This window comes from Sphaerodactylus townsendi, linkage group LG06 (assembly GCF_021028975.2).
Source record: "Sphaerodactylus townsendi isolate TG3544 linkage group LG06, MPM_Stown_v2.3, whole genome shotgun sequence".
Classification (NCBI taxonomy): Eukaryota; Metazoa; Chordata; class Lepidosauria; order Squamata; family Sphaerodactylidae; genus Sphaerodactylus; species Sphaerodactylus townsendi.
The window spans coordinates 89,804,267-89,829,828 of NC_059430.1; the positions used below are offsets into that span (position 1 = coordinate 89,804,267).

General features: G+C 42.6%; 1 protein-coding gene across 2 annotated transcripts in view; it reads right to left on the minus strand.

The window, feature by feature from the left end:
* The window catches only part of HGF (hepatocyte growth factor), a 72,875-nt gene that overhangs the window by 43,129 nt on the left and 4,184 nt on the right, over nucleotides 1-25,562 (minus strand). For both annotated transcript variants that reach the window (XM_048501210.1, XM_048501209.1), the window contains exons 2-4: nucleotides 12,447-12,609; nucleotides 2,543-2,655; nucleotides 1,212-1,326 (exon numbers count right to left, since the gene is read on the minus strand). In XM_048501210.1, coding sequence (XP_048357167.1) covers nucleotides 1,212-1,326; nucleotides 2,543-2,655; nucleotides 12,447-12,609 — 391 coding nt within the window. The remainder of the gene's footprint in view (nucleotides 1-1,211; nucleotides 1,327-2,542; nucleotides 2,656-12,446; nucleotides 12,610-25,562) is intronic.

Consider the following 25,562-nt stretch of genomic DNA (forward strand, 5'->3'; position numbering starts at 1 on the left):
TGGATCCATAACTTTGGATCCCCTGAACCAAACATCACCAAACCTGGCTGGTATCAGCAAGAGAGTATCCTGATGATACCACCCAGGTTTAGTGAAGTTTGGTTTAAGGGGTCCAAAGTTATGGACCCTCAAAATGTAGCCCCATCTCCTATCACCGTGATGGCGAACCTTTGGCACTCCAGATGTTATGGACTACAATTCCCATCAGCCCCTGCCAGCATGGCCAATTGGTCATGCTGGCAAGGGCTGATGGGAAATGTAGTCCATAACATCTGGAGTGCCAAAGGTTCGCCACCACTGTCCTATCAGCTCCCATTGGAAACAATGGGGAATGGGGCACCCCCTTTGGGGGTCCATAACTTTGGACATCCTGAACCAAACTTTACCAAACCCGGTTGGTATCATCAGGAGTGTCACCTGATGATACCCTGAAAATTTGGTACCATTAGCCTAAAAACTGTGCCCCTGGCAGCCAACAAAGTAAAAACCCTAAAATATTTTCTTAAATACACCTCACTCGTGTATAAATCGAGGGGGGCTTTGTCAGGACAAAAAATGTGCTGAAAATTCGACTTATATACGAGTATATACGGTAAGCCTCCAGTGCCCTGGTCTCACCTGATGGAGAGTTCCACCAGGTAGAGGCCAGCCAGACATTCAAGAGATTGCTTCCATCAGAGCTTAATGTTCACCAAGGGTAGTATCGGGAGAGGTGGTACCGGAGATGCTATGGTCCCAGACCACTCAAGGCCTTAATGGTTAAAACCAAGTTCCAAGGGGGAAGGAGGAGGTGGAGGTCAGAGAAGGAAGCAAAATTGGCTGAAGCTCCTAACTTGTAGCATTAACACAGGGACACTTCCTTGCCAGTCTACAACCTTTTTATTTCTATTACCAATACCAGCTGAAGAAGCATAAAGCTCTGAAAGGCTTAAACCCTAGAACGTCTCCTTTTGCAAAGGACCAAAGATTCACTCTGGACCCATTTCACACATTTAAAATAGCAAAAAATAAACACACACACAAACACACAGAGAGAGAACAGAAAAGAGTATCCCCTCTATAAAGAGTATCCCCTCTATAATTTCTGGATATGGGTGTTGTGGAAAGCATCTGCTTTACATGAAAAAGGTTTTGATAAAATTGCTGCCTGTGGGCCTGCCTGCAGGAGAGAGCTTTGTAAGAGTGGGCTCTTGTGATTCCATCAATCTTACCTGTGTTCATGAGGTATTGTAGAATTCCACGCCTGACACCGGACGCCACTCTTTGTGACTGATATAGTTCCTTTGTAAGCTGCTCCTTTACCAATGATACAATTTCTAACATAGTCTGTTGGGGATGAGTCAAAGACAGAGGAGCTTATATTTTGGTTAGCAATCAGAAAGAAATTAAACACATTTCAGGGTTTTGTTGGCATTATGCTCCTTGGGGAAAAAAGTAAAGCCATTTTTCTTTGTTATGATCACTTTTGAGGTTATAAAACATACAACATTTTTGGGAACAGGATCCCAAGAACTGTGCAAGGAGTTCTGTGCCTCAGAGGTGTGTGTGAGTGTGGTGGTGGTAGTTGGGTCTTTGAACTGAAATGTTTGAAAAATATCCTCCCACAATAAATGTGGGGGGGAGCTATTTTTCAAAGAGAGAGTTTCAAAAGCAGCTTGTAGCAATGACATTTATGTGTTTGAAACCAAAGGCCTAGAGTGCAGGTCCTTGGGTTCACATTTATTGAATTCAAAAGGAAATTAATTAATTTATGCTCCACCTTTTCCTCCATTGGGACCCAAAATTTTTTACATCATCCTTCTCCCCACATTTTACCCTCACAACAATCCTGTCAGGTAGATTAGGCACAGAGTTTGTCACCCAGCAGGCTTCCATGGCAGAGAGAGGATGTGTACCTGGGATTCCCAGACCTATACTATACTGATTCTCAATTAAGCTTTTACTTGATTAAATCTGGTTTCTTTTATTTCACCCTTTTAATATACAAGTGACTTCGTAGGGTTTTCAAGGCAAGAGACATTCAGAGTTGCTTTGTCATTGCCTGCCTCTATGCAGCAACCCTGGTATTCCTTGGTGGCCAACTCTGCTTCGCTTCCAAGATCTAATGAGATCAGGCTAGCCTGGGTTATCAGGTCATTGCTTATTTCACCTACACAAATATATTTTCTAATTACAGTTCTTGTCAAAACAACAACAACAAAAACACCAAGGTTGAAAACTGCACATTCTAAGGCAGAGGACTGACAAGGAAACAAAATTCACCATCTCTAATGAGAATACAGTAACAGACTCATACAGATAGCCTTGCCAATAATGTCATGTTTGTATATGGTTGCCAACTCTGGATAGAGAAATTCCTGGTGGGTAAGGTACAGGGATGGCAGAAACCTCAGCAAGGTATAATCCATGGAGTCTATTCTCCAATCAGCCTTTTTTCCTAGAGGAACTGATCTCTGTGCCTGAAGAGCAGTTGTAATTTTCAAAGATCTCTAGGCCCCACCTGGAGACCAGCAACCTTATATTCAAGGGCTAAGCAGCTTACCTTTGTTTTCATAGAGATCAAAAGTGTTGTCTTGTTTGCTCCGCACTCCATTTTCTAGGCTCGTGAAGGATAGCCAATGGCAGCGTTTGACCACTTTATCAAATGCAAAAGCCCTGTGCAGAAAGTAAGACAAATGTGTAGTGAGTCCATAAATTGTTACCATCAGTTTCTATTGGATGTCCAACTCTGTATAAGAAGAAAAGAACCTCAGGTTCTTGTGTATGTGTGTCTCTTCAGGTAATGGAAAGAGCTGTCAATTTACTGCAAACTTATGGCAACCCTGTAGGGTTTTCAAGGAAATAGATGAATGGAAAAAGTTTACCATTGCCTGCCTCTGGCCTTCCTTGGTGGTCTCCCATCAAAGTACTAACCAGGGCCAATCCTGCTTAGGTTTCTGAGATCTAACAAGACTGTGCTAGTCTGAGCCATCCAGGTCAGGATATGTCACTTTTAGGTAGACTAAAGCATAAGGCCCAGATGAATCTTATGTGCAGGACCTCTCTGTGTCTTCTCTCTCATATCATTATTCAACTATGGACAAAGAACTGTGAGTGGCCAGGTCAGATATTATTTCCTGTGCATGCCAACAATAACAAAGCTTTTCAAGGGAGTGAGTGAGCATCAGGCTCACTGCCTTTCAATATTGGCATGAAAACTAATGCTACAGATCATATATGATCTAATGGTATGGTGCTGATTGCAAATTCTACTGAAGCATTTTCCAAAAGACACCCTGAAAGAAGTATGTTGGCAATGTTGTTTTGCCTCAGCAATACAGCCCAGCAATAAAGCAAAGAAACTGTTCAGATTTGTGACAGACTGATTGGTCACCTCAGAAAGAATGCTGAGAAGTCCTTGGGCTCACATGCTTCATTTTCTTCTTTCTCTTCTGTATCAGCTTGGATACTTTCTAGTTTGAGAAAGATCAGTCTTTCTCAAACCAGACTAGTTTGTGAAACCAGACCCTGTGGTTTGTTCTCTTGCCTATGATCTAGGATTACAAATCATGGTTGAATCCTGAGCTTTGTCCACACAGGAATTTTTCCCCACACAGAGAACAGAAAGCTCTGGATTAAAAGGATATATCATCCATATGATGCTAGGTTTATTCCAAGTGTGACTCATGTCATCCCATGAGATTTCTCCTTTGTTCTAGATTAAAAAAATAAAACTTTCCCTCCAATTTAAAGGTGAAGGAGAAGACAGAGGAGGATATATGCCAAAGATTTCTAATATTTCTATATACTAACATTCCCATTCATGGTACATCATTACTGCTGCATTCAGACATTTCATAAATACACAGAGAAATAAACAAGACATTCAAAATCCAAAGAGAGAAGCAGTATTAAAGCGTAGAACCTCTGACTTCTCTTCCTGTAGCCAGTGCTTGTTTTTTATAACACCTTCATCAGCATCTGACAGATCCACATAAAATACATTTTGCAGCCAGCTGCCCTTCAGTGTCCCCTTGCTGAGATGTTTAAAATAAAGTACTCCATTCCAAAATAATGAAACAGAAGTTATTACAAGGAGAAAGGCTTGAAGTAAATTCCATGCACAGATCTTGGAATTTAACCTCATTCGAATTCCAGTAGGAGTCAGAAATATCTCAAAATACTTTGCTTTGTCTGAAATATCTTTGAAATGAATATACAAGGAAAAGGTAATTGAAAGAGAAGCATTTTGCTCTGGGTTTCAAGCTGAAATCAGTGGGAAGTTGCTGAGAACTTGCTGAGAACTTAATTTATGAAGTATGATAGTTCCCACTTATATAATTGACAGTCTTGATTCTGATTTCAGCCAAAATCCATGGGGAGCACCAGTACTGTTCTATGTACAGAAAACAAATTAGGAGTAGGCAGAGGTGGGATCCAGCAGGTTCTCACCAGTTCCCAAGAGTGGGTTACCAATTATTTGTATGTGCCGAGAGGGGGTTACTAATTGGTCGACTTTTTCATCTCCATGCCCTCGCCTCCCCCTCTTCTTTTTTCTCCCTCTTCTTTTTTCTTGTAGCCCGGAGTTTGCCGGCTAGTAAGAGGAGGGGCCCTTTAACTACTGTTGGGTCCAGGGGACTCTTTACTTGCTTGGTAGGCTATTTATTTTGGCACTCTGTTCATTTTATGATGAATTTTGATTTACCATGATGCTTGGCCACTTAAAAGCTCTGTATTCCTGCATGTGAGAATGTTATGCTAATCTGTGTCTCTAATTCTGGATTAATTAATGTGAAATATTTGAAGAATATACAGTATGGATTGCGAATTCTAGTTCACAATGGATGATGTTCTGGTTTATTTTTTACTTTATACAGCAGCAGAAGAAGAAGAGTTTGGATTTATATCCCCCCTTTCTCTTCTGCAGGAGACTCAAAGGGGCTTACAATCTCTTTGCTCTTCCCCCCTCACAACACACACCCTGTGAGGTAGGTGGGGCTGAAAGCTGTGACTAGCCCAAGGTCACCCAGGAATAAAAAGGGAGTGTTAATGACTGATTTTAGTATTTATGGGGCTAAAGGATTACAAAGCATTTTGTATAAGTGAAAGGTATAAAGGTACTAACTACTAATGCTTACTCAATTTTTTTTAAAAAAGTCATGACCCGTGTATCCTGGCAGTAGCCTTGATATCTAGCTGTTGAATATGCCTACCCAGTGGTGGCGAACCTTTGGCACTCCAGATGTTATGGACTACAATTACCATCAGCCCCTGCCAATTGGACATGCTGGCAGGGGCTGATGGGAATTGTAGTCCATAACATCTGGAGTACCAAAGGTTCGCCACCACGGGCCTATGCAGTAGGAATGGTCCATCGGATCCATGTTTTAATGAATTTGTGTCTTAATCTAAAGTGCAAATTATTTTGAGTATTGAATGTATTAGCCCTTCAGAATATAGTTAACAAACAGTGGTGATGGTGAAACTTCACTAAACTGTAGTGACCACTCATGATTTCACAGTTGGCACAAAGTCCTGTTGTTTCCTATATGGCTGGTTAGCGAAGGTAGAAAACGGGATAATTCTCCCTGTTGGGCTGTTTTAAAAACATGTTTTAGAAATATAGTAAAGTTCCTTGTTTAAGGAAAGTATCCTTCTTTTGATTTCTAGAAACAAAATTAAGTATTTGAAAGTATTAAGTATTTGACAGGCAGTCAATTAGAGAAGTAGTTGTTTCTGTTGGCAGTAGACGATAGGACTTGCTATAATGAGTTTAAATTATGGACAGAAAGATACCAGCTGGAAATTAGGAACCTTTTTTTTACAGTAAGAGTTTTTTACAGTAACAGAGAAATTATTAATGCCCCGCCCCTGGAATGCCTGCCGACACCCCTGTCGTGCCCTGCCCGGCCCCATTGGCGCTTCGTCACTGTTTGAATACCACCACCATGGGAACCTGTTACTAAAATTTTGGATCCCACCACTGGGAGTAGGGGTAGAAAAAGTTGCTATAAACTGACAAACTGTGTTACTACTCTGAAGTCAGGTTTCTCTTACAGAATGACCACAGTTCTCAGGATTCAATACTTCCACCTGGAGCCAGCAGAACACACACCTAGATAGATTAGAAACATATTTTGCTGCAATTTAATCACAAAGAATTCTAATTTCTTGTCCAGAAGCCATCACATCCCTAGAAACTCACCTCAAAGCTATCACATTTCTAGAAACCTCCTCCAAAAAAGCCCTTATCCTTTCAGTCTTGCAAAACAAAAGAATGCTTTTCATTTCAGCATGGCAATAGCAAGCACTATCACACACTATGGCCTTTTCTGCAAGGGCCATATACAGCATCCCAGGGATAGCAAAAACGCCGTCCCTGGGAGACCGTTCGCACAGGACGCATTGCTGCTTCACAGCAGCGCCGTTCTGGCTTTCCCCGGGTGGCGTGAAGCCGTCCTGGCTTTCCCCGGGCGAACCGTACCACCGGGAAGACGCTGTTTTCCCCGTTGGCTCCACTCACCATCTTGTGCAGCATCCCTCTGGAGGTCGCAGGGCAGCGTGGGCGGGTCTCTGCAGTCCTCCAGAGCAACACTGTGGGATGGTGAGTGGAAGGGGGCGACCAGAGGCGACTCCATATGGAGCCGCCTCTCCAGCTGAGGGGGAAGTGCCAGCCGCTCGCACACTAGCGTGCAAATGGCCCCCAAGCCTCTGCCGGCATAAATTATGCGGGTGGAGGCTCCGCTCGGCACGTGTGCGGAAAGGGCCTATATATAATTAGCACATATCTTTTGTACCCAATAAAATGTTCCAAAACTGCTCATATTAATGAGGTATCCAAAAGTCATATTAATGAAGTATTCACTCAAATTAATAAAGTATTCAAAAGTCAAAAACCCAAGAGCAGCCATACTGGATGAGACCAATGGTTTATCTAGTCCAGCTTCCTCATTAACACAGTGGCCAACTAAGGCCCTCAGAGTAAAGGCATTAAGTCTCTCCTTGTTGTGGCCCTCAAGGACTCTGAGTGTTACTGCTTCTGTGTCTAGAAGCCACTGGTGAACATCCTCCAAGAATTTTATCTCGTTACCTTTTAAAGCCAACTAAATTAGAGGCGATTGCTCTCTTTCTCTTTTTACCGTTTTCTTAAAAAAAATGAGTTGAGCTGAAATAAAACATCCTGAGGACATTTGGGGGGGAAGCTGTTGGGGCGGGGAGATGTCCCCAGAGCTCTTCTTTTAGCAATCTCAAGTTTTATTTATGCTGTGCAGAATGGGCCATAATATGAATTTACATGAAACTGCTTTATAGAGAATCAGTCCCTCAGTCTTCTCAGGTCAGTATTGTCGGTTCAGGTCAGTATTGTCAATAGCTGCAGCTCTCCAGGGTCTCAGTACAAGGTCCTTTACATCTGATCCTTTTCACTGTGGAGATGCCAGGGACTAAACTTGGGATGTTTTGTATGACAAAATGATGCTCTTCTACTAAGCCACAGCACCCTCCCCCTGGAAAAACATACAAAGAAGATTAGAAGTTTGTATTTAAGTTTACTCTTCACCTGGAAAATCCTGGGAGTTAGAAGGTCCAGACACTGTACTGGAAGTCAAATCTCATTGTTCGTGAACAATAACAGTTCCTTTGGATTTCTAGATGTGCAACAACTCCATCTGCCTAAACTGACTTGATGCCAAAGCTCAACATTTTGAGGATTTCACTGCTTATGGCAACGTCATTGCTATAACGCCACTGCATGATGATCAACCTCAGATTGCCATGGCAACAACCCCCCCCCCCCCATATGTGTATCCTTATTTGCATTTCCTTCTCCTTCTCCTCTAGTTTGATGTCCTGGGATAATGCAAGCCAGGTGTTGTGGGGTAGGGGGAATGGATCAAGTCCAAAATGAAAAATGACTGCTTGATTCCATAGGGGACTATAGGATGATTATGGCTACAGTCAAAAGAACAATCACCAGCCAGATATGTAAGATCAAGACAGCAGAGAACATGCAACCATCAAGGGCATTTTGTATATTACAAAAACAGCCCAACCAAGTTAATAAAAATGCATACACATGGAGCTGGTCAGGATTTCAGGACATTCAAAAGTACTTCTCCCTTAGAAACTCCATATTAATTGCTGCCTCCAACATTATCTTTTCTAAGTGACTATTCACAAGACCTCTCCAGTGGATGTCTGATATTAGCCTCAATAATATATTAGACTCAACACATATTATATTGAGTTACTCCTCTTTGCCAACAATTAAAAATAAGAGATCCAGATTTATAATATTAGTATTGTCACTCTTCTAAGCAAGTTAAAAATAGTGTACACTAAAAGTTAGGAATGTATCACAGAGCAGATGAACTCCATCAAATATCAGCAATTCATTAATTGAACTCTTTAGATATTATTTTCTTCTCAGGGTTGTCTCTGAATCAGTATGATTTGGGGATTATATGATTTGCTTCACCACAACCTCAATGCAGAGGGAACAATAATGCCAGGAAAGGTCCAAAGCCACACAAGCAGTACCACTAATGAAACCAGCTATACTTCCTCCACATTTAGCCAAGCCATGCATCCAAACAAGAGGTCAATTTCCACCTGCTTAAAAATGTTGATTGAGAGGCCACTTAAAGGAAGAGTTCCACAAGAGAGGAGCAGTGACTAAGAATATCCATGCCCTACCTCCTCAAGGCAACCTGCTGCCCACTCCATTGCAGACCACCAGTTGGTGATGACCACTAGCTCTCCAAATGCTCTCTCACATGCTTATGAATAGTGCAAAAATGGTTGCGGGGGTATTAATGCTAGAACTACAAGATTTGAGGGGGAAAAAACATCACACAGAAAAGTTGCTAATCTAAATAGTTGCCAAAGGGGTAGCTAAATTGTTTGTAATTTATTTTATAGTAGAAATATGGAAACACCCTGAGAAAGTTTACTAATATTTCTAACTGCCTCTGAAATTCTTTGAGCTGTTCCTGAAGATCAGAACTTTCAAAATTCACTTCAAATTTCACTCTACACAAAATTTGATGGTTACTCTAACTTTATAGTCTACAGAATCAAATCATGAACATCCAGCCCAACATTTATAGCTCTTGTTAATGGAGGTAGTCAATGTACTTTCCAAGAGTTTTCCAAGAACCATTTGAAGGGGTTCAACATAACAGCCTAACTATAAAGAAAGCCCAGTAACAGCCAACTGTTAGGCCATTTCCGCACGGAGGCGGAAGCGGCTGGGTTGGCGCATTTTGCGCCGACCCAACGACGCTGGGACCGTCCGCATGGACGGTCCCAGAACCGGCTGGGACAACGGCGCTGCGGAGCGCCATCGCCTGGCCGATCCGGCATGTCCCCTGGCCTCCGGCACGTCGCCGAGGCCTGAGGACACGCCCCCCCAACCCTGCGCGCCTGCTCCTGTGTCACAGGGCAGGGGGGCGTGTCCCCAGGCCTCGACAACATGCCGGAGGCCTGGGGACGAGGTAAGTGCAGGGAGGGAGTGGGTTGGAAGCGCTGGGAAGCTGCTGCCGTTCGCACGGCAGCGGCTTCCAGCCGGCGTTTCCAAAAAACCAGGCTGGGGAAGCGTGGTTTGGAAACGTGGTTTGGAAACGCCGGCTCGGCGCCGGTTGGGCGGTGCGAGGGCCGCCGCGAAACAGCTGCGCCCCCTGTGCAAACGGCGGCCTGGGGACGGCATTTTTGCCATCCCCAGGCCGCCATATTCCGCCCGTGCGGAAACGGCCTTAGTTATTTGTGGTCTTCTAATGATCTCCCAGGAGAGGGAAGAAAACATGGCATAGCCTGATCTCAACAGATCTTGTCAGAGCTTGAAGGCTAAGCAGAGCCAGCCATGGTTAGAATTTCAATGGGAGACCACCAAGGAAGATGACCATTGCTATGTAAAAGAAGGCAATGACAAACCACCCCTGCCTTAAAAACTCCATGAAAGGTCATCATAACTTGGTTGTCACTTCATAACAATTATTATTGTTGTTATTATTAATGTTCCCTTAGAGAAAAACAAAGTATCTTCCAGTTCACAAAATCACCTGGAATTAACTGGCTTCCAGGGCTAGCTCTGGCTTCTAGAAGCTTCTTGGCAAAGAGTTCATCTTACCTCACTTGTTTCCTTCCATGCACAGACATAGCCAAGCAGGAATGTATTTACAAGCATGACCACTGAATCTGGTTGAAAACGTCAGAAATGGGATCAAAGGAGATCAGTTTTAAGTACTTTAGCACCACAATCATGTTAATCTAGTTCCCAAACAGGAAGGTCGTGGTGCAGAGGGATAAGCTACGGCAAAGCTCTGCTCACAATCTGAGTCCAATCCCAACAGAAGTCAATTTCAGGTAGCTGTCTCAAGGTTGACTCAGACGTCCATTCTTCTGAGATAGGGTCAGTAAAATGAGAACCCAGCTTGCTGGGGGTAAAGTGTAGACAACTGGGGAAGGCAGTGGCAAACCATCCCACAATTAGTCTCTGTAGTAAGCACCATGATACAATGTTACCCCATGGGTTAGTAATGAACCAGTGCTTTCCCTAGTCCCCAAACCTTTTATTTGAACCTCAAAGAAGCCTAGTCTGATTACCCTAAAGTACTTAGCTGTTTCAGGCCCAGCTATAAAAACACAAAAATAATATTTTGTTGCTGAAAGCAGTCTAACCATAGGCCCTCAAGAACTTAGAGATGCAGTTAAGGTGATAACCCAACAGTTTAATTTTTGAGAAGACAGTTGTAACAAGTCTTGGCCATAGAACTGATTACATGATGCTGAAAAGCCACCAAGTTGCTTACATAAGGAGCCAACAACCTTTCACAAACCTGTGAGTGTGATGATAATGGTGGGATTGGCAATTAAAAGAGTTTCTTTGATGAGAACAATGGGAAAAGTAGGGAGTTTTTGTGGAGGATACTGGCCATGCTGAAATTCCAAAAGAAAGTAATTGTAAAATAATTTAGGCTGCAGCCCTGGGGATACTTTTCCAGGTAGTAAACCCTTTTGAATGACATAGGATTCACTTCAAGATAGACCTGTTTAGGATTACTCCCCTGGAGGGCTTAGTTTAAATGGGCTGGAGGGTGCATGTTTTATCTGCTGGACTTTTGTTAGTCAATCTTTCCCATTGATTTTTTAAAATCTACTAATTAGCCAGTGTTCTGACCTAGATGGCCCAGGCTAGCCCAATTTCATTGGATCAACAGAAATATAGTGTCTAGACTATGCAAAGTGACAGCATTATTACTCAGCTCTAATTAAACCTAATTTGGAGTACTGAGTTCAGTTTTGGGCATCACAGTTTTGGAAGGATGCTGATATGCCGGGACATATCCAGAGGACGGCAACAAAGATGAGGAGGAGGTCTGGAGACTAAGTCCTCTGAGGAAAGGTTGAAGGAGCTGGGTATATTTAGCTTGATGAGTAGATGACTGAGAGGTGATATTACAGCCATCTTCAAGTATTTAAAAGGTTATCATATAGAAGATGAAGCAGAGTTCTTTTTTGTTGCCCCAGAATGTCCGACTGGAACCTAAAGAAATTAAATTAAATCAAAAGAGGTTCAGCTAAACATTAAGGAGAACTTCCGGACAGTGGAACAGGCTTTTTCGATAGGTGGTGGATTCTCCTTCTTTGAAGGTTTTTAAGCAGAGGCTAGATAGACAGGGAGGGCAGGAAAGAGTGAACTGGTGCTCGGCTCTCATGGCTCTGTTTTATATGCCCAGGATATGGAATTTTGCAGGCCAGATTGGCCTATGGATCCTGGCAGTTTCTTTGACTTCCTCTGGGAATACAGTAGGAGTCACAGGGCAGGAGAGGAGGTAGCTTTGAATTTCCTGCATTGGGTTCCCTTCCAGCTGTATGTTTCTAAGTCTCATAAGACCTCTCAGCTGCTAAAACTGAGGCCGTTTCCGCACGGGCAAAATATGACGTCGTCGCAACGGAAAAAGAAGCGTCAGAGCGAGAGCGTTCGCACGCGCAGCGGCGGAGGTGCGCAGTCGCGCCGTCGCGAAAACGCTAAACCAGCGCGAAGACGGTGTATTCAGAAAGCGCTTAAAACCCTCTTTTCCCCATGTGGCGCATCACGCCGCACTGCGTGCGAACAGCCGCCCGGAGCTGTCGTCAAAAATGGTGTCGGGCCTGCACGGCTTCGCAAGTGCGCAGGCGCAACGTCGCGAGACGCCGCTTCCGCAGCGCTTCCGTGCGAACCGTCACATTTCTGCGGGGCTGCGGACGCCCGCAGCTCCGCCTGTCTGTGTGAACGCTTTTTTTGGGATGCGTCGCAATTTGCGACGTCATCGCGTCGCTGCTTTTGGCCGTGCGGAAACGGCCAGAGTCAAACACCACAAATTATGAACATGCACTTGAACTGGAGTATCAATCCCTGTCAGACCATTTTGCTTAGGGCCAGAGCTAGTCCTTTCATAATACTAAAAGTAAATTAAAATACTGCTTACTTGCAAGTGAATGAAAGTCCTCTACCTCTGCTACATCGCTTGGCACACTGTTCAGTGGTGTTTAGCAGCTTGGTCTTCACTTTCAGTATTTTGTCCATCCTCAGTAACATCATGTCAGCTGTTTTTCTGTAGTCATGAAGAGCATTTCTTTTCCCCTTGCCTGCTGTGGAAGGAACCAACAAACAAACAAATGGATTCATTTATCCAAAGAAAAGGAAACTGATGTTGTACAGAATGGACTTGTAAGCAGGCTGAAAGGGCTACCTTGCCTTTGCAGTCTTTTGGAAAGTAAGATCAGGGGATGGAAAGGCACCATGGCAGCAAAGCAAGTTTGCCTCTAGTGAGGCAAACACTGGAGTATACTGTATGCACTGTTGCTACCTGGAAGCTCTGCAAGTCACAGAAAACTTACTTGCAATAAATGAGTTGGCACCTTCCTCTGGTGCAAGGCACACCACCGTTAATGGAATTAGTAACCTTATGAAATAAGTTGAAGATCGGGCAGAATACATAAGTCAAACAAGGAAAAGAAACATCAGAGAAGAGATAGGTGGTAAAGCAGTGAATGAAGAAGAAATTCTGAAAGAAAATGTGATTCTTTGACCACAGGCAGATTTTTACAGGGCACTCTAAGACTGCAACCCTAGGACTATTGGCCTTGGAATAAACACCACTGGGTAATGTATTACTTACTTACAAGAAGACCTGCTTGATTTTCCCCCTTGTCTCATGCTGTATGATTCTACACTAACTTATACCAGATGTGTTAAGAAATCTTAGGGTAAAATCAAATCTCAGCAATGAAGATATAGCCTGCAATGTGGAGCTGCTGCTCTACTCAGTTTCTTTGTGTCCCAATCTTTGGAACAGTCAGGTAAATTAAGTATGTGAAAAGGACACCATCATCAAGCATTGCCCCACATTGCAGGCAATGATGCAGGGATAGTACAACAAACAGTGAATAGTATTGCCAAAATACTACAAGGAAGGAGGGACAAAGAGGCACAGAACAAAGGCTGTTCTCTCATAAAATCTGATTATTAGGATGAGGAAGTCATTAAAAAGGAGTCACATTTGTATATAAGCTACAGTTATATCCAATAATTTTTTTTGGGTATAACATTTTTAAGGAGGCCATTGTACATTCAGGATCATATTCCTTTCAACTACATATGGGACATAACAATATTATCTTTAAGTGTCCCTTCATTAAAGTTAAGATGCGTAATTAGAAAAAAAAATGTTGCTAGCTCAAAAAGAAATTCCAAAATTTGGCAACCAGAATCCATCGAAGCTCTCACATTTTTCCGCATACCTAAACTGGACTTTGGTTTGCAAAGGGTAGCTCTAGGAATTTCTGGAAACTCTTATGGGTTTACCATAGGATTCCAGCAATTCTTAAGCTACCATTTGACATTTCTATGTTGTACCCAGAAGTGATGTCATGATGTCAATGATGTCACTTTTTTCCTGCCATCGCTGCTCAGAACAATGGCAAGCAATGAAGCTTGCCAGAGGGAGGAAGCCAGCAAGGCAAGCCTAGTTTCAAAAGAAGACTGGGATGTAACCCATTGCTCTGATATTTAAACAGAGAGGACCACAGTGTTGTACTAAGCATTTCAGCAAGGATGGATTGTGCATCTGACTTATAAAAGTTTCTGCTGTGCCACTGCCCTGGCAGACCACCAGTAGGCTGGAGCAAAGAGAGCCAAACCTCAATAGCTGTGCTTGCACTGTAGGGGTTGCTTAGCTTAGACTCTTTAGCAACAATAATGACCTGCATCAACTCACATGGAGCTTCTTCTAATACCACTACTGCCTATTGGCAGTGCAAGAAGAGGTAATAGGACAATTGTAAACCCCTCACACAGCTGATGCTGCTGGTCAGATGTATGCAAAGTGCTATGGCTCCTACAGTGGTGGTTTGTAGAGCTAAAGCTGCCACCCTCACGTTATTCAAGTGCAGGGAATGATGCCTGAATAATCAAATCACATGCCAGAATATAACTGCTTCTGTAGGCAGGAGTGCTACTGAAGCTACTGGAAGAGGAATTGTGGGGACTCTGTACTAATGTGACCCTGGATGTCGTGCCAGTGTTCTCTTAGAGGAAGTTGAAAGGAGGTCTTGCTGCCTGTCATCTGTTCCTCTTAAACATGAGCATTTGTAAACAAACCATTTGGACTGAATTGTGAATTCTACCTGATCTCTGTGAAAAAATACCAGGCTGAGAGAGGGCTCCTGAAGCACTTACACTATACAGAGAAGAAAAAACATTGCCAAAGAAAAAAACCCTCCAAACATTTTTAAAGCCAAGGAGGCAAATTGGGTGTACTGGCCTTGGATGTGTGGTTTCTAAATCTACCATTTCACTCTGATGTGAAACTGATTGGGTGGCCTTGGGCAAATTACTCTCTTCCAGCCTAATCTAGATTTCATAGGCAAACAACTCCACTCCAAAGACGGTAGGCATTCACGTGTCACCCACAAACACAACAAACAGCAACCTGCAATGGGGAAGGACCACTAGTTGAAGGGTTCGTTGCTTTTGTTCACCGCTTTGCATTGTGATCTTTCAAGCACAAAAGCAAACTTTGCTTTTACAATGCAGCTATGCAAAAACGTTAATCTGGAAGCAACTTGGAATGTTCAGTGCAAGCAAAATGTCACGTTATTGCCCGTGAGATGTACTCTGGTCTCTCCTGTTGCAAGATTTCCTTCCTTCCTCTAGAGCAGTTATACCAATAATAAACCAAAGGGTGTCAGAATCAATCAGATTACAACAGAGGTTTCCTAAAAGAAAAAAGAATGCAACAAACTTAGATTCACTCCTCCCCCTGCCTCTTCACTACGGGAAGTTTTAATGTCAACACCAACTGAGTGAGTAATGCTGTCAGATCAGTTCAGTTCCAATCTAATAACTATAGAATGGATCTCTAGTGACAGGAGAATGTTCAGTATGTTAGAAGATGTTACTTTTCTGAACCTCCACCCTTATTAAAAACCTAAACACTTGCTGGTGCCAAGGGTCCCACACACATGCATTGACTACATTATCCCTGCAGCCAGCAGCGCTGCAGGAGTTAGGGGATAAATCTCAAAAACTGCTTCTTGCAGCCTGAGCCTAAAGCAGAAGTCCAAAAAATCCCCAGGCATCAGGTCACAATGATTTTACTGTAGTGTCTCTTTACAAACCTCAGTGGAAGTACAAATGTATTTATCATTTCATAGCAGGATATGTTTTGCTACAGGATGTAAACATTATGTGCATAGAGTTCTTGTCATCATTGCTCATTCTTATGTAAACTTAACAGCATTCCACGAGGGTGAATAAATCCATTCCTTGTCACTTTCATTACTGACTCCAATAATCAAATATAAGAAGGGTTTCTTTTAGCAATAATGAAATTATCATGAATTGGAAAAAAGTTGGGGTTAGGAGGTTAGGTCATATCAGTTTTGCTGCATAAAATGACAACTTTGAAGAGTGGATACCATAGAATCTAGGAAAAACTGAAGTATCTCCTCAGGTACCACTTCCAAATATCTAGGAATTTCCCAAGCCAGAGTTTCCAGCTCTGCCACTTCACCATAATGTTGGAAATTGTGGGCTGTATATGAATGACCTAGTCTTGTGGGCAATCTTTCTCATTCAACTATGAGAAGGAGTTTTATGTTGGCATCTTAAAGGCTAACAACCTTTTATTCTAGCATAAACTTTTGTGGGCTTCTTCAGGTAACTATCCACAGAACCTGGGACTCCTCATCGTCTTCAAGGACTAACTACTTTAGCAAAACTAGTTAAAGATCATTGCTTTTTTCTTGACTACATTTAAATTTTATACATTTAAATTTTATACAACTACATTTCACCTGCATTTCATGGTTCTATGACTCTGCTGGGTTTTTGTTAGGATTTTGTAAGTGCCTGCTTCATTCAGTCAAGCAAGAGTTAACTGCTGAAGTCACATCCCTAGAATCTCATGAGTTTCTGGAAAGATCTCTCTGTTTCTTCATCTAGCAAGAGGAGAGGCAGACACACAGGCATAGATCAGCTGCACAGATACCGAGACTGAGCACTTGCATAGCTAGAGTTTGCTGCTCTTATATTTAGTGTAACTTTCTTTTGTTATCCAGTAAAGTTCTACAAAACAACACACTCACATCTCTGCCCTATTATTTACGCTGCTAATTCACTGCAATACAACAGTTTTTCATACCTCTTAGAGAAAGAGTTTGCCCTGATCTGAATAGCCCAAACTAGTCTGATCTCAGATCTCAGAATCTAAGCATGGTGAACCTTGGGAAGTATATGGATGATAAATCTCCAAGGAGGCAGGCAATGGCAAAGACAGGCAAGGGTAAACTACCTCTGAATGTCTCTTGCCTTCAAAATACCACAAGGGTTGCCATAAGTCTGATGTGGCTTGATAGAAGGAAGGAAGGAAGGAAGGAAGGAAGGAAGGAAGGAAGGAAGGAAGGAAGGAAGGAAGGAAGGAAGGAAGGAAGGAAGGAAGGAAGGAAGGAAGGAAGGAAGGAAGGAAGGAAGGAAGGAAGGAAGGAAGGAAGGAAGGAAGGAAGGGAGGGAGGGAGGGAGGGAGGGAGGGAGGGAGGGAAAAGAAAAGAAAGGAAGGAAGGTAGGTAGGTAGGTAGGTAGGTAGGTAGGTAGGTAGGTAGGTAGGTAGGTAGGTAGGTAGGTAGGTAGGTAGGTAGGTAGGTAGGTAGGTAGGTTGTGCCTAATGATGGAACACCCACTGCATCAGAAGAATTGGGCTGTAGCCCACAAAAGTAGCCCACAAGTATACTGGAATTAAAAAGTTCTTAATCTCAAAGGTCCTATCAGAATCTGGTTTATTTTTGCTGCAACAGACTAGCACAGCTATCCCTCTGGAATTATTCTTACCCAGCTCTTTTCCAGGTGGGTGGCAATTGGTCTCAGCAACTGTTCATAGGATCACAAAGCAAGGGATTAGCTCCCGTGCAGCAGAACATAGAGAAGACCCAAGATAAATCAAATGCAACACCAAAGTATAACAAACTGGAACTAGTATAGCTTCACATCATACACAAATAGAACTATACAGTCCCAAGAAAGTGAAGAAATGCAAGATCTCCTACATTCTCTAGCCAGCCTGAAAGGAAATTGAGCAGGGATATATAAAAGAAATTGTATACCATTTCCAGATTTTTCCTCGAGCTCAGTAAAATTGAAGACATGCCAGAGGAAAAGGTTACATCTTTCACATTCGTTGGTGGAGTGCCAAGAGATATTTATCTACAGAGAGAGCTACTGACTAGCCAGTCATCAGCTGAAGTAATTTTTTGATTAAGAAAAGAATTTCACTTGATATTAGGTATCTTATTTCAAATAAACTGTTTGCTATGGTTGTTGTGGGTTTTCTGGGCTGTGTGGCCATGGTCTGGTAGTTCTTGTTCCTAACGTTTCGTTTGCATCTGTGGCTGGCATCTTCAGAAGTGTATCACAGAGGTCTGTTACACACTGTGTTAGGAACAAGATCTACCAGGCCACAGTCACACAGTCCGGAAAACCCAAAACAACCAGTTGAATCTGGCCGTGAAAGCCTTTGACAATACACTATTTGCTATGGGTTTGGTCCTAAATAGTCACACAAATGGGATGTCCACTTATAGACTATTACTAGGTTAAATTGAAAATATTAAATAAAGTGAATAGCTACCCAATAATAAATTACAAAATAAATCCATAGAATCATAGGGTTGGAAGGTCCTGGTAAACCATTGGCTCAATACCAAACCAATGTGGGGTCATCTTCTAAGAACAGCGGAGAACAAGTCAACCTGCATTCTGCCTGTGCCATGTGACAGACCTACAGAAAGTTGAAAAACCCAATCATGTGTCCCTCAATCTTCCCTAACATGCTCAATTCCATAATGTTCCCTCATAGGATCTGCCTTTCAGATCACCAAATATCTTCATCATTCTGCTCAACTAGTAGCACCAAATTTCCCTCTGGAGGAAGACCTCCTGCTCTGTACCCTTGGACTCCCAGTGAAAGAAAAACAAGGGGTAAAATCAGCATTATGCTGACCTTGCAATATCACTTCCTATACAAACCCAGAAATGATGCTACTGTGTCAAGGCTGATGCTCTAGGATCCATCCAAAACTCTATGGTGCATAGTCACCAACTCGAAACACCAATCTTGATCAGTTTACAGTCCCCAGAAGCCTTGCAATAAGTCCTTCTTAATATGGCTTTACCAAAGAGTTTTGAGTGAATCCAAGAGCATTGCCTTGATGTGGTGATTCACTTCTGGGTAATGTTGCAGTGTTGGCATGATGCTGGACATCTGGACTCCACCTGCCCCCTTCCCATATCTCTGAAGGGTTGCCAGAGCTTGGCTACTCTAAACCTGTTGCAGTTAGTGAGTATGCTTTTTAACATATTACACACAGTGCTGGACACAGGGATAGTGTGATACAGAGAGGAACTAGGACTTCTTGGGACTTGAATACTCTTCTAAGTTTACATAATATAATCCAAAACAACCCTAGCACTAACAAAATGCAGTTCAAGGTCAGATTATTCTAATGGAAACCAATGATGAAAAAGATTACCAAGATCTGTTGACTACTTAGAACATTTTTAAAGCTGCTTTTGTGTAATTTTCTTGCTGCTTACCAGCAATGTTTCACTCTGTAAAACCCTAGCTCTGGAGATTAGCCCGAAATGAAGCAAATACTTTATCTAGAGCCTGGCTTTCTCATTTAGAAACATCTGGTTTCAGCAGGGGCTACCAAAGCACCAGGCTGCACCAGATAATGGCAGCAACAGACAACACCAATGAAAAGCCTCTGCCTAAAATGACATCCCCTTTTCTTCTTCTTCCAGGAATGGGTTATGTACTCCACTGCAGGATGAGGATATCCTGCCAGAAAAGTCTGTTCCTCTAATGTGCAGCTAGAGCTTGCAAAACGACAGCCTTTCTGTTCTGAGGTTGGTATTTACAGTGCTTTTGCCTAATATAATCATTCCCATAATCTAGGATACCTTCATAATAATTATTACAGATATTCCCCATGTAGTTGACCCTCCCTTTACAACTGATTCCAATTGTCTGCTAATAAACAAAAACAAGTCATTTCTCCAGAGAATTTAAAAACAGTCTGTATCTAATTTTATCTTTATATCTGTCCCATGACACAGGTTCCACTGAGAATTAGGAGAGAGCTTCATAGGTGAGCTGAGAGTTGAACTTGTATCTCCCCATTCTGAGTCTAGCTTGCTATCTCTTATGTCACATTATTTTTTGCTTGCTCCCACAGTCTTAAGCCCTTTCAAACTGAATTGGAAACCCTTTCCAGGCAAGTTTTCAAGGCAATGTAGCATCCCCATAATTCTCTGCAGCAGAGCTAGCCTTGGAAGCTGGCCTGGTAGGAACCTGTCAAGGGCCACGGGATGGCAGAGGAGCCCCTGATGCCTGAAGACACTGGGTCCATCTCCTGCTTCTTGATGGGTGAAACATCTGAAGGCAGCAGAAGAAGCAGACAGAGCAAGATAACTGTGCACAGCTGCCTCCTAACAGTTGTGGAAGCAACGTTATGGAATACCCTCCTCAGGGAGTTTTATCTCTCCCCCTCTATCATTAGTCCTGTTCACATGCTACAGTGAACTCATATGTCATACATCCTGCATGGATGGATGTACAGCTGTTTGTGAGAAAGAGACAAAGTTGAGCATTATTAAAATATGTAACGAGGCACAAGTTGGGCTGTTCCAGAGAACGTGCATGTCCCCAAAACAATCCTGCTGTCCATTTTTGCTGAGCTCCATCTAATCACCAGACTCTGCCCTCCTCAGGCATTGCCCCCAAATCTCCAAGAATTTCCCAAACCAGAGTTAGTAACCCTAACGCACACACCAGAAAAATGTACAAGAATGTTACATGATACATGTTCTGTGAACAAACGGCATGTCCATACCACTGTTCGATGCTACACTGAAACCATGAAACCAAATTCCTGTCATATCAGCAGATGAGATGGCATGAGAACAGGCAAGAATGGCATTCATTCTAGAGTTGCAAACCTCCAGGGAGAGCCTAGAGATCTCCCAGAATTATGACTGATTTCCAGACGACAGAGACCAGTTCCCCTGGAGACAATGGCAGCTTTTTTTTTGTTTAATTTATTTATAAATGATCCTGCCCTGTCCCTGTGCATGCAAGATGGGTACAGTCTGAGACTCGGTATGTGACACATTTGGCTGCTTCTATATGCAGGCAAAACTGTAGTAGTTTCACACTCATGTATAGGCTTAAAACACTTATTGCTCCGATTTTTGGAGTATTGTGAGAATAATAGCCTTACACTGAATTTTGAGAAGTCAAAGACTGTAGTTTTTGTGACATGGAGACCTTGTAATTGGAAAATTAGAGGAAACGCTGTTGAAGAAGTTAAGTGGTTTAAATATTTAGGCATGTACTTACATTACAATGCTAGCTGGGCAACCCATAGAGAATTTACCTTTAAAACTGCTAAAAGTAGTGCTTTGGCAATTACTTCCTTCTACTGCACTAAGGGCAATCAGTATATTCCTAAAGCCCTCAGGGTGTTTAACACAAAATTAATGCAACTACTTTATGGTATCATCATCTGAATTAATGCCTTTTACCGGGCTGTTGAAAGACAGCAATCATGCTTTCTGTGCAAAATTCTCGGTGTTGCAAAATGCACCACCTATGCAGCTCTATGTCTAGAAACAAATCAAAGACCGTTGGCAACCAAAGCATGGCAGCTAACCATTAAGTTTTGGCTTAGGCTGCACTACAAATCTGAAACTAATAGCCTTACTGCGGATATGCTAGCTATCAGTCACCGGTGTGGCTTAGATGTATTGAAAACGAAATAACATCAGTGTGAATCTCACTAGACTCCCTATAGTGCCTTTTGAAAAAAATGCATTTGATATAAATAAACACAGATTATTAGATATGGAGCTTCAAGAACTCATTCTTCAAGTCAGAAATACTTCCTCCTGGAGTTTAGGGATCTCATTAAGTAGTCAGTCATTGGCAACCTATTTTGGCAACTACCTGACTGAGCCACAACAATGCAGGGCATTGCTACTGAGACTAAATGTGCTACCCTCAGCAATGTTATATGGGAGATTCTAGAAAATTCCACTCAAAGCTAGGCTATGCCCTTGTGGCCAGCGCCACAAAGAATCAGTGGCACGTTTTCCTGTGCTGCTCATTCTACCAGTTTATCCAGTCCAAGCTTATAACCCATTGCTTGGGAGTAAGATATGGTAGCCTGATGAGCATAAGGTATTCTTTCTTATGACTGCCCAAGATAAGAACATAATAGGGTCAGTTGCTAAATTCTTGCAGCAAGCAATAAGAGGCTGGGAATGTAATGCATCACTCCCTTAATGCCTAAACCTCAGATCTTATTGACCTGATTTTATTCTATTAATATTTTAATTTATTGAAGCTTTTTTGTGTGTGCCTATAAAGATCTTAAATTTGAATTTGATTTGGAGAGTAGAGTCTAGGGCATTTTACCTTACTGAAGTCCCTCCCCTCCCCTCCCCACACCCCACCCTTCCAGGCTTCATTCTCAAATCTCTATGAACTTCCCAACCTATTGATGGCAATCCTAACTCCCACACCCACATGCCCCTTCTGCTCACTGCTGTCACGAGGTGTCTGTACTCAAGAACAAAATTTTCATAAAAAGTAGCCCTCATCAACTATCCGAAGCAGAGATGCTTTTCTCTGTAACAGAGTCATGCTTGTTTCTATTCCAACCCTGGCCTGCATTACAGACCAAGAGATAAGTTTCTCCCAATTAAGAGGCTTTCCTTCCTTTGATTTTCAGAGCACGATTTTCCCATTTTTGGACAACATCACCCTCTTGATCCTTCCAGCTCTGAGTTTTTTGTGCTGTGTTTCACCATGAGAATGGCATTAAAAACAAAAAGTGAGGGTACAGAAAACCTGTTAAAGCAAATATAATACTGTGAGCTAAACAGGAGCAGCAGGAGGCAACCACCAAAACAAGCAGCTATTGATAATCTACACTATAGGGATTCCATTAGCCAGAACGAACGCAGCCTTCACACTGGCAAGATAGATTTGGCACCGGTGACAGCAGAATGTCAAATGATTATCCACTGATGAGAGAATAAATCACAGCAAGCCAAGGAAATATCTTCTAACACATGCCCAGAGGATACAAGAATGGCAAGACCTAATACAACTGAATATCATTTGTTTCATACGCAGAAAGTCTCTAGTTTGATCCCAGGCACCATCAATTTAAGGATCTTGGGATGGTGCTATGAAAGACAGAGTAGACAGTATTGTCCCAGAAGAAACAATGGTCTGATTTACTAAAAGGCAATGCAAGCTTGCAAGAAAACTCAGGAGCCCTTTTCAGATATTGGGTTTTGCAGCACCTGTTACATGTAATGGGAAAAAAAGGTTTTGCTCAACCCACTGACCACATGGACATGGACGTGATGCAAAACTGGCCCTTGCATTAGGCGTTCCTAGGGTGTCAGAAGGTGGGGGAAAGGCACCAAAAAGTTCCAATGCCTAACTAACAGTCCTGCTGCTCTGTGTGGGGCCAGGCCAGCCCTTCCATGGTATTGGGATCAGTCACAGCAGACAGCCACCAAAGCACCCAGCTTATCTGCTTTCTCCTGTCACTGGGATTGGTAGCATTGACCTCTGGGCCAACAGCAGGCTCCAGTGTCTTTTCTGTGGGGTGAAGCAAGCAGTAGATTTGCCTGCCTCCAGATTTCTCAGATTTGCAGCTAAAATCCAAAGATCAGTTCCCTTTGGTAAAAATGGCTGCTTTGGAGGGTGAATTCTAAAATATTATACTACCCTATTGAGGACTCTCTTCTCCTCAGATCACTTCCTCTCCAGGCTCCATTCCTAAACTCTTCAGGAATTTCCCAGCCTTGAGCTAGCAACTTTACATTAGTGAGAGTGTAGGAAGATGTTGTAAGGGCTAGAACCAGGGAATTTCTAACCTGGAACATAACTCTTAATCAGTATTTCATGTAACTAACTTGCGGAGCAGGAAAACCCTGGCAATGCAAAAGGATATCCATTTTTTATGTAATTCTGCATGAGGACATTGGTTTCTCACATCATTGCTAGATTTCTCCCAGATATCTTGCCATAGAATTGATGGGGAATTATATTTATACAAGTAGTGGACTTGCAAAGACTTTCAAGGAGCATTTCATGTTGTTCTACAAACCTGAAGTGTTTTCAAGTTTGTAGAAAGATCCATATTCTCTGTTCATGTCTTTGGATTAAGTATGGCCATGTTGGTCATGTTGAGAATGTCCAGTGTTTAAATGTTTATCTTTGCTGGTTTTCCTGATAGTTTTTCATATTCAACTTTCCACTGATAGGTCATATTGACAGCAGACAAACAATAAGGCATAGATTTCTGAAAATAGAAAAACGGTATAAAGGCACTCAAAACATATTCCAGTACTAGTTCAGAACAGTCCCAGAGACAATTTTCTAAAGGTTAATATCCAAAGCAGGCCAAATAGCCCTGATCAGCCTGATCTCATCAGAGTTTGGAAGGTTAAGCAGGGTGAGCCAGTTAGTACTTGGATGGATGACTGATGGACAGGAGGCTGTCCTGCCCCCGAAGGGAAAAATCAGCCACTCAGATGAGCCCATAATAGTACTGCTCCAGCATCCAATAACCTTTGAGGAGGGGGAGGAGATGTTGGAGGGAACACAGGGAAAAAGAGAGTTCTGCCTCAGGGAAAGGGCAGTGACAGTTCACGTCTGGCTCATTAAAAAGAGCAGACAGAGTGAAGGGTAGCTCTGCCTGGTAATGTGGCCGAGCAGTTCAACTCTGTCTCTGGGAGAGAAGGGAGTGTTTGATTGTTAGGCCTGTCTCTGGTGATGAGCAGACTTTGTACAACTTAGTCTTGCTCTAAGGAAAGGGCAGGCTGGTGTGGGTAGAATCCTGTGGGTGAGAGAGGATCCAGCTGAGTGGCTGGTCAATAAAAGTCTGATCCTGAAAGCATTATAGAAAAGTCTAAACTACTCTCTAAACTTCCAAATAATAAATAAATAAATCTTCTCAGTTGTTTATATATTGATCCAGCCTCAGTGATCTCAACAAACTCCTTGTGCATCACAATCGAAATTGCTACCTGTAGAACACCTAGAAACTGAGAGGAAGATGTATAGTTCAAAACAAAACTAGATCCCAAAAATCTTAGGGAGTTGTGTGTTCCCCCTCAGTAGGAAAAAAAGGCTTGTTGCAATGACCACTGAGGAAGATCGGGGTTGTTCTGCACAGGAAGGCAGTAGTTAAAACCCCATGGTCCTGAGGTTATCAGGAGTTAGTTGTGACTTGACAGCATACAATTATTATTAATATCTAAAGACAAAACTAAAATCCATGTATTGTCGAAGGCTTTCACGGCCGGAATCACTTGGGTGCTGTGTGGTTTCCGGGCTGTATGGCCGTGTTCTAGCAGCATTCTCTCCTGACGTTTCACCTGCATCTGTGGCTGGCATCTTCAGAGGAAGATGCCAGCCACAGATGCAGGCGAAACGTCAGGAGAGAATGCTGCTAGAACACGGCCATACAGCCCGGAAACCACACAGCACCCAAATAAAATCCATGTGTTAACCAAAATGGCACAGAATCACTTGCAAGTAGAACTCCTCATCCAGCCAAAACTTGCAACTTAAGCCCAATGAAGAGTTCTGAAGAACTCCAAATCTGATACAACATTTTGTGGCGATCTGTTGCACAGGCCACCATCTCAACAGGGGGGAAACACGAAACTTGTTTCAACTTATGCCACAACTTGCAAAAGCACACAAAGCAAAGCTTGACCTGTTTCTATGAAGTAACGTGCAAAAGGATTCCAACTCAAAAAATGTTAGAAAGCTTTTTTTAATCAATAAAATTTATTTTATGTTATTCATTTCAAATGCCAAGTAAATGAAAGATAACATTTATTTCAAACTTCTCATCCTTTTATCTATTGGAGGCACAATTCTAGTCTCCAGGGGCACAAATAAAAAAGTTTAGACCAGCCGTGCCATGTTTGCTGAAATCCAACTTCTATGTGTTTA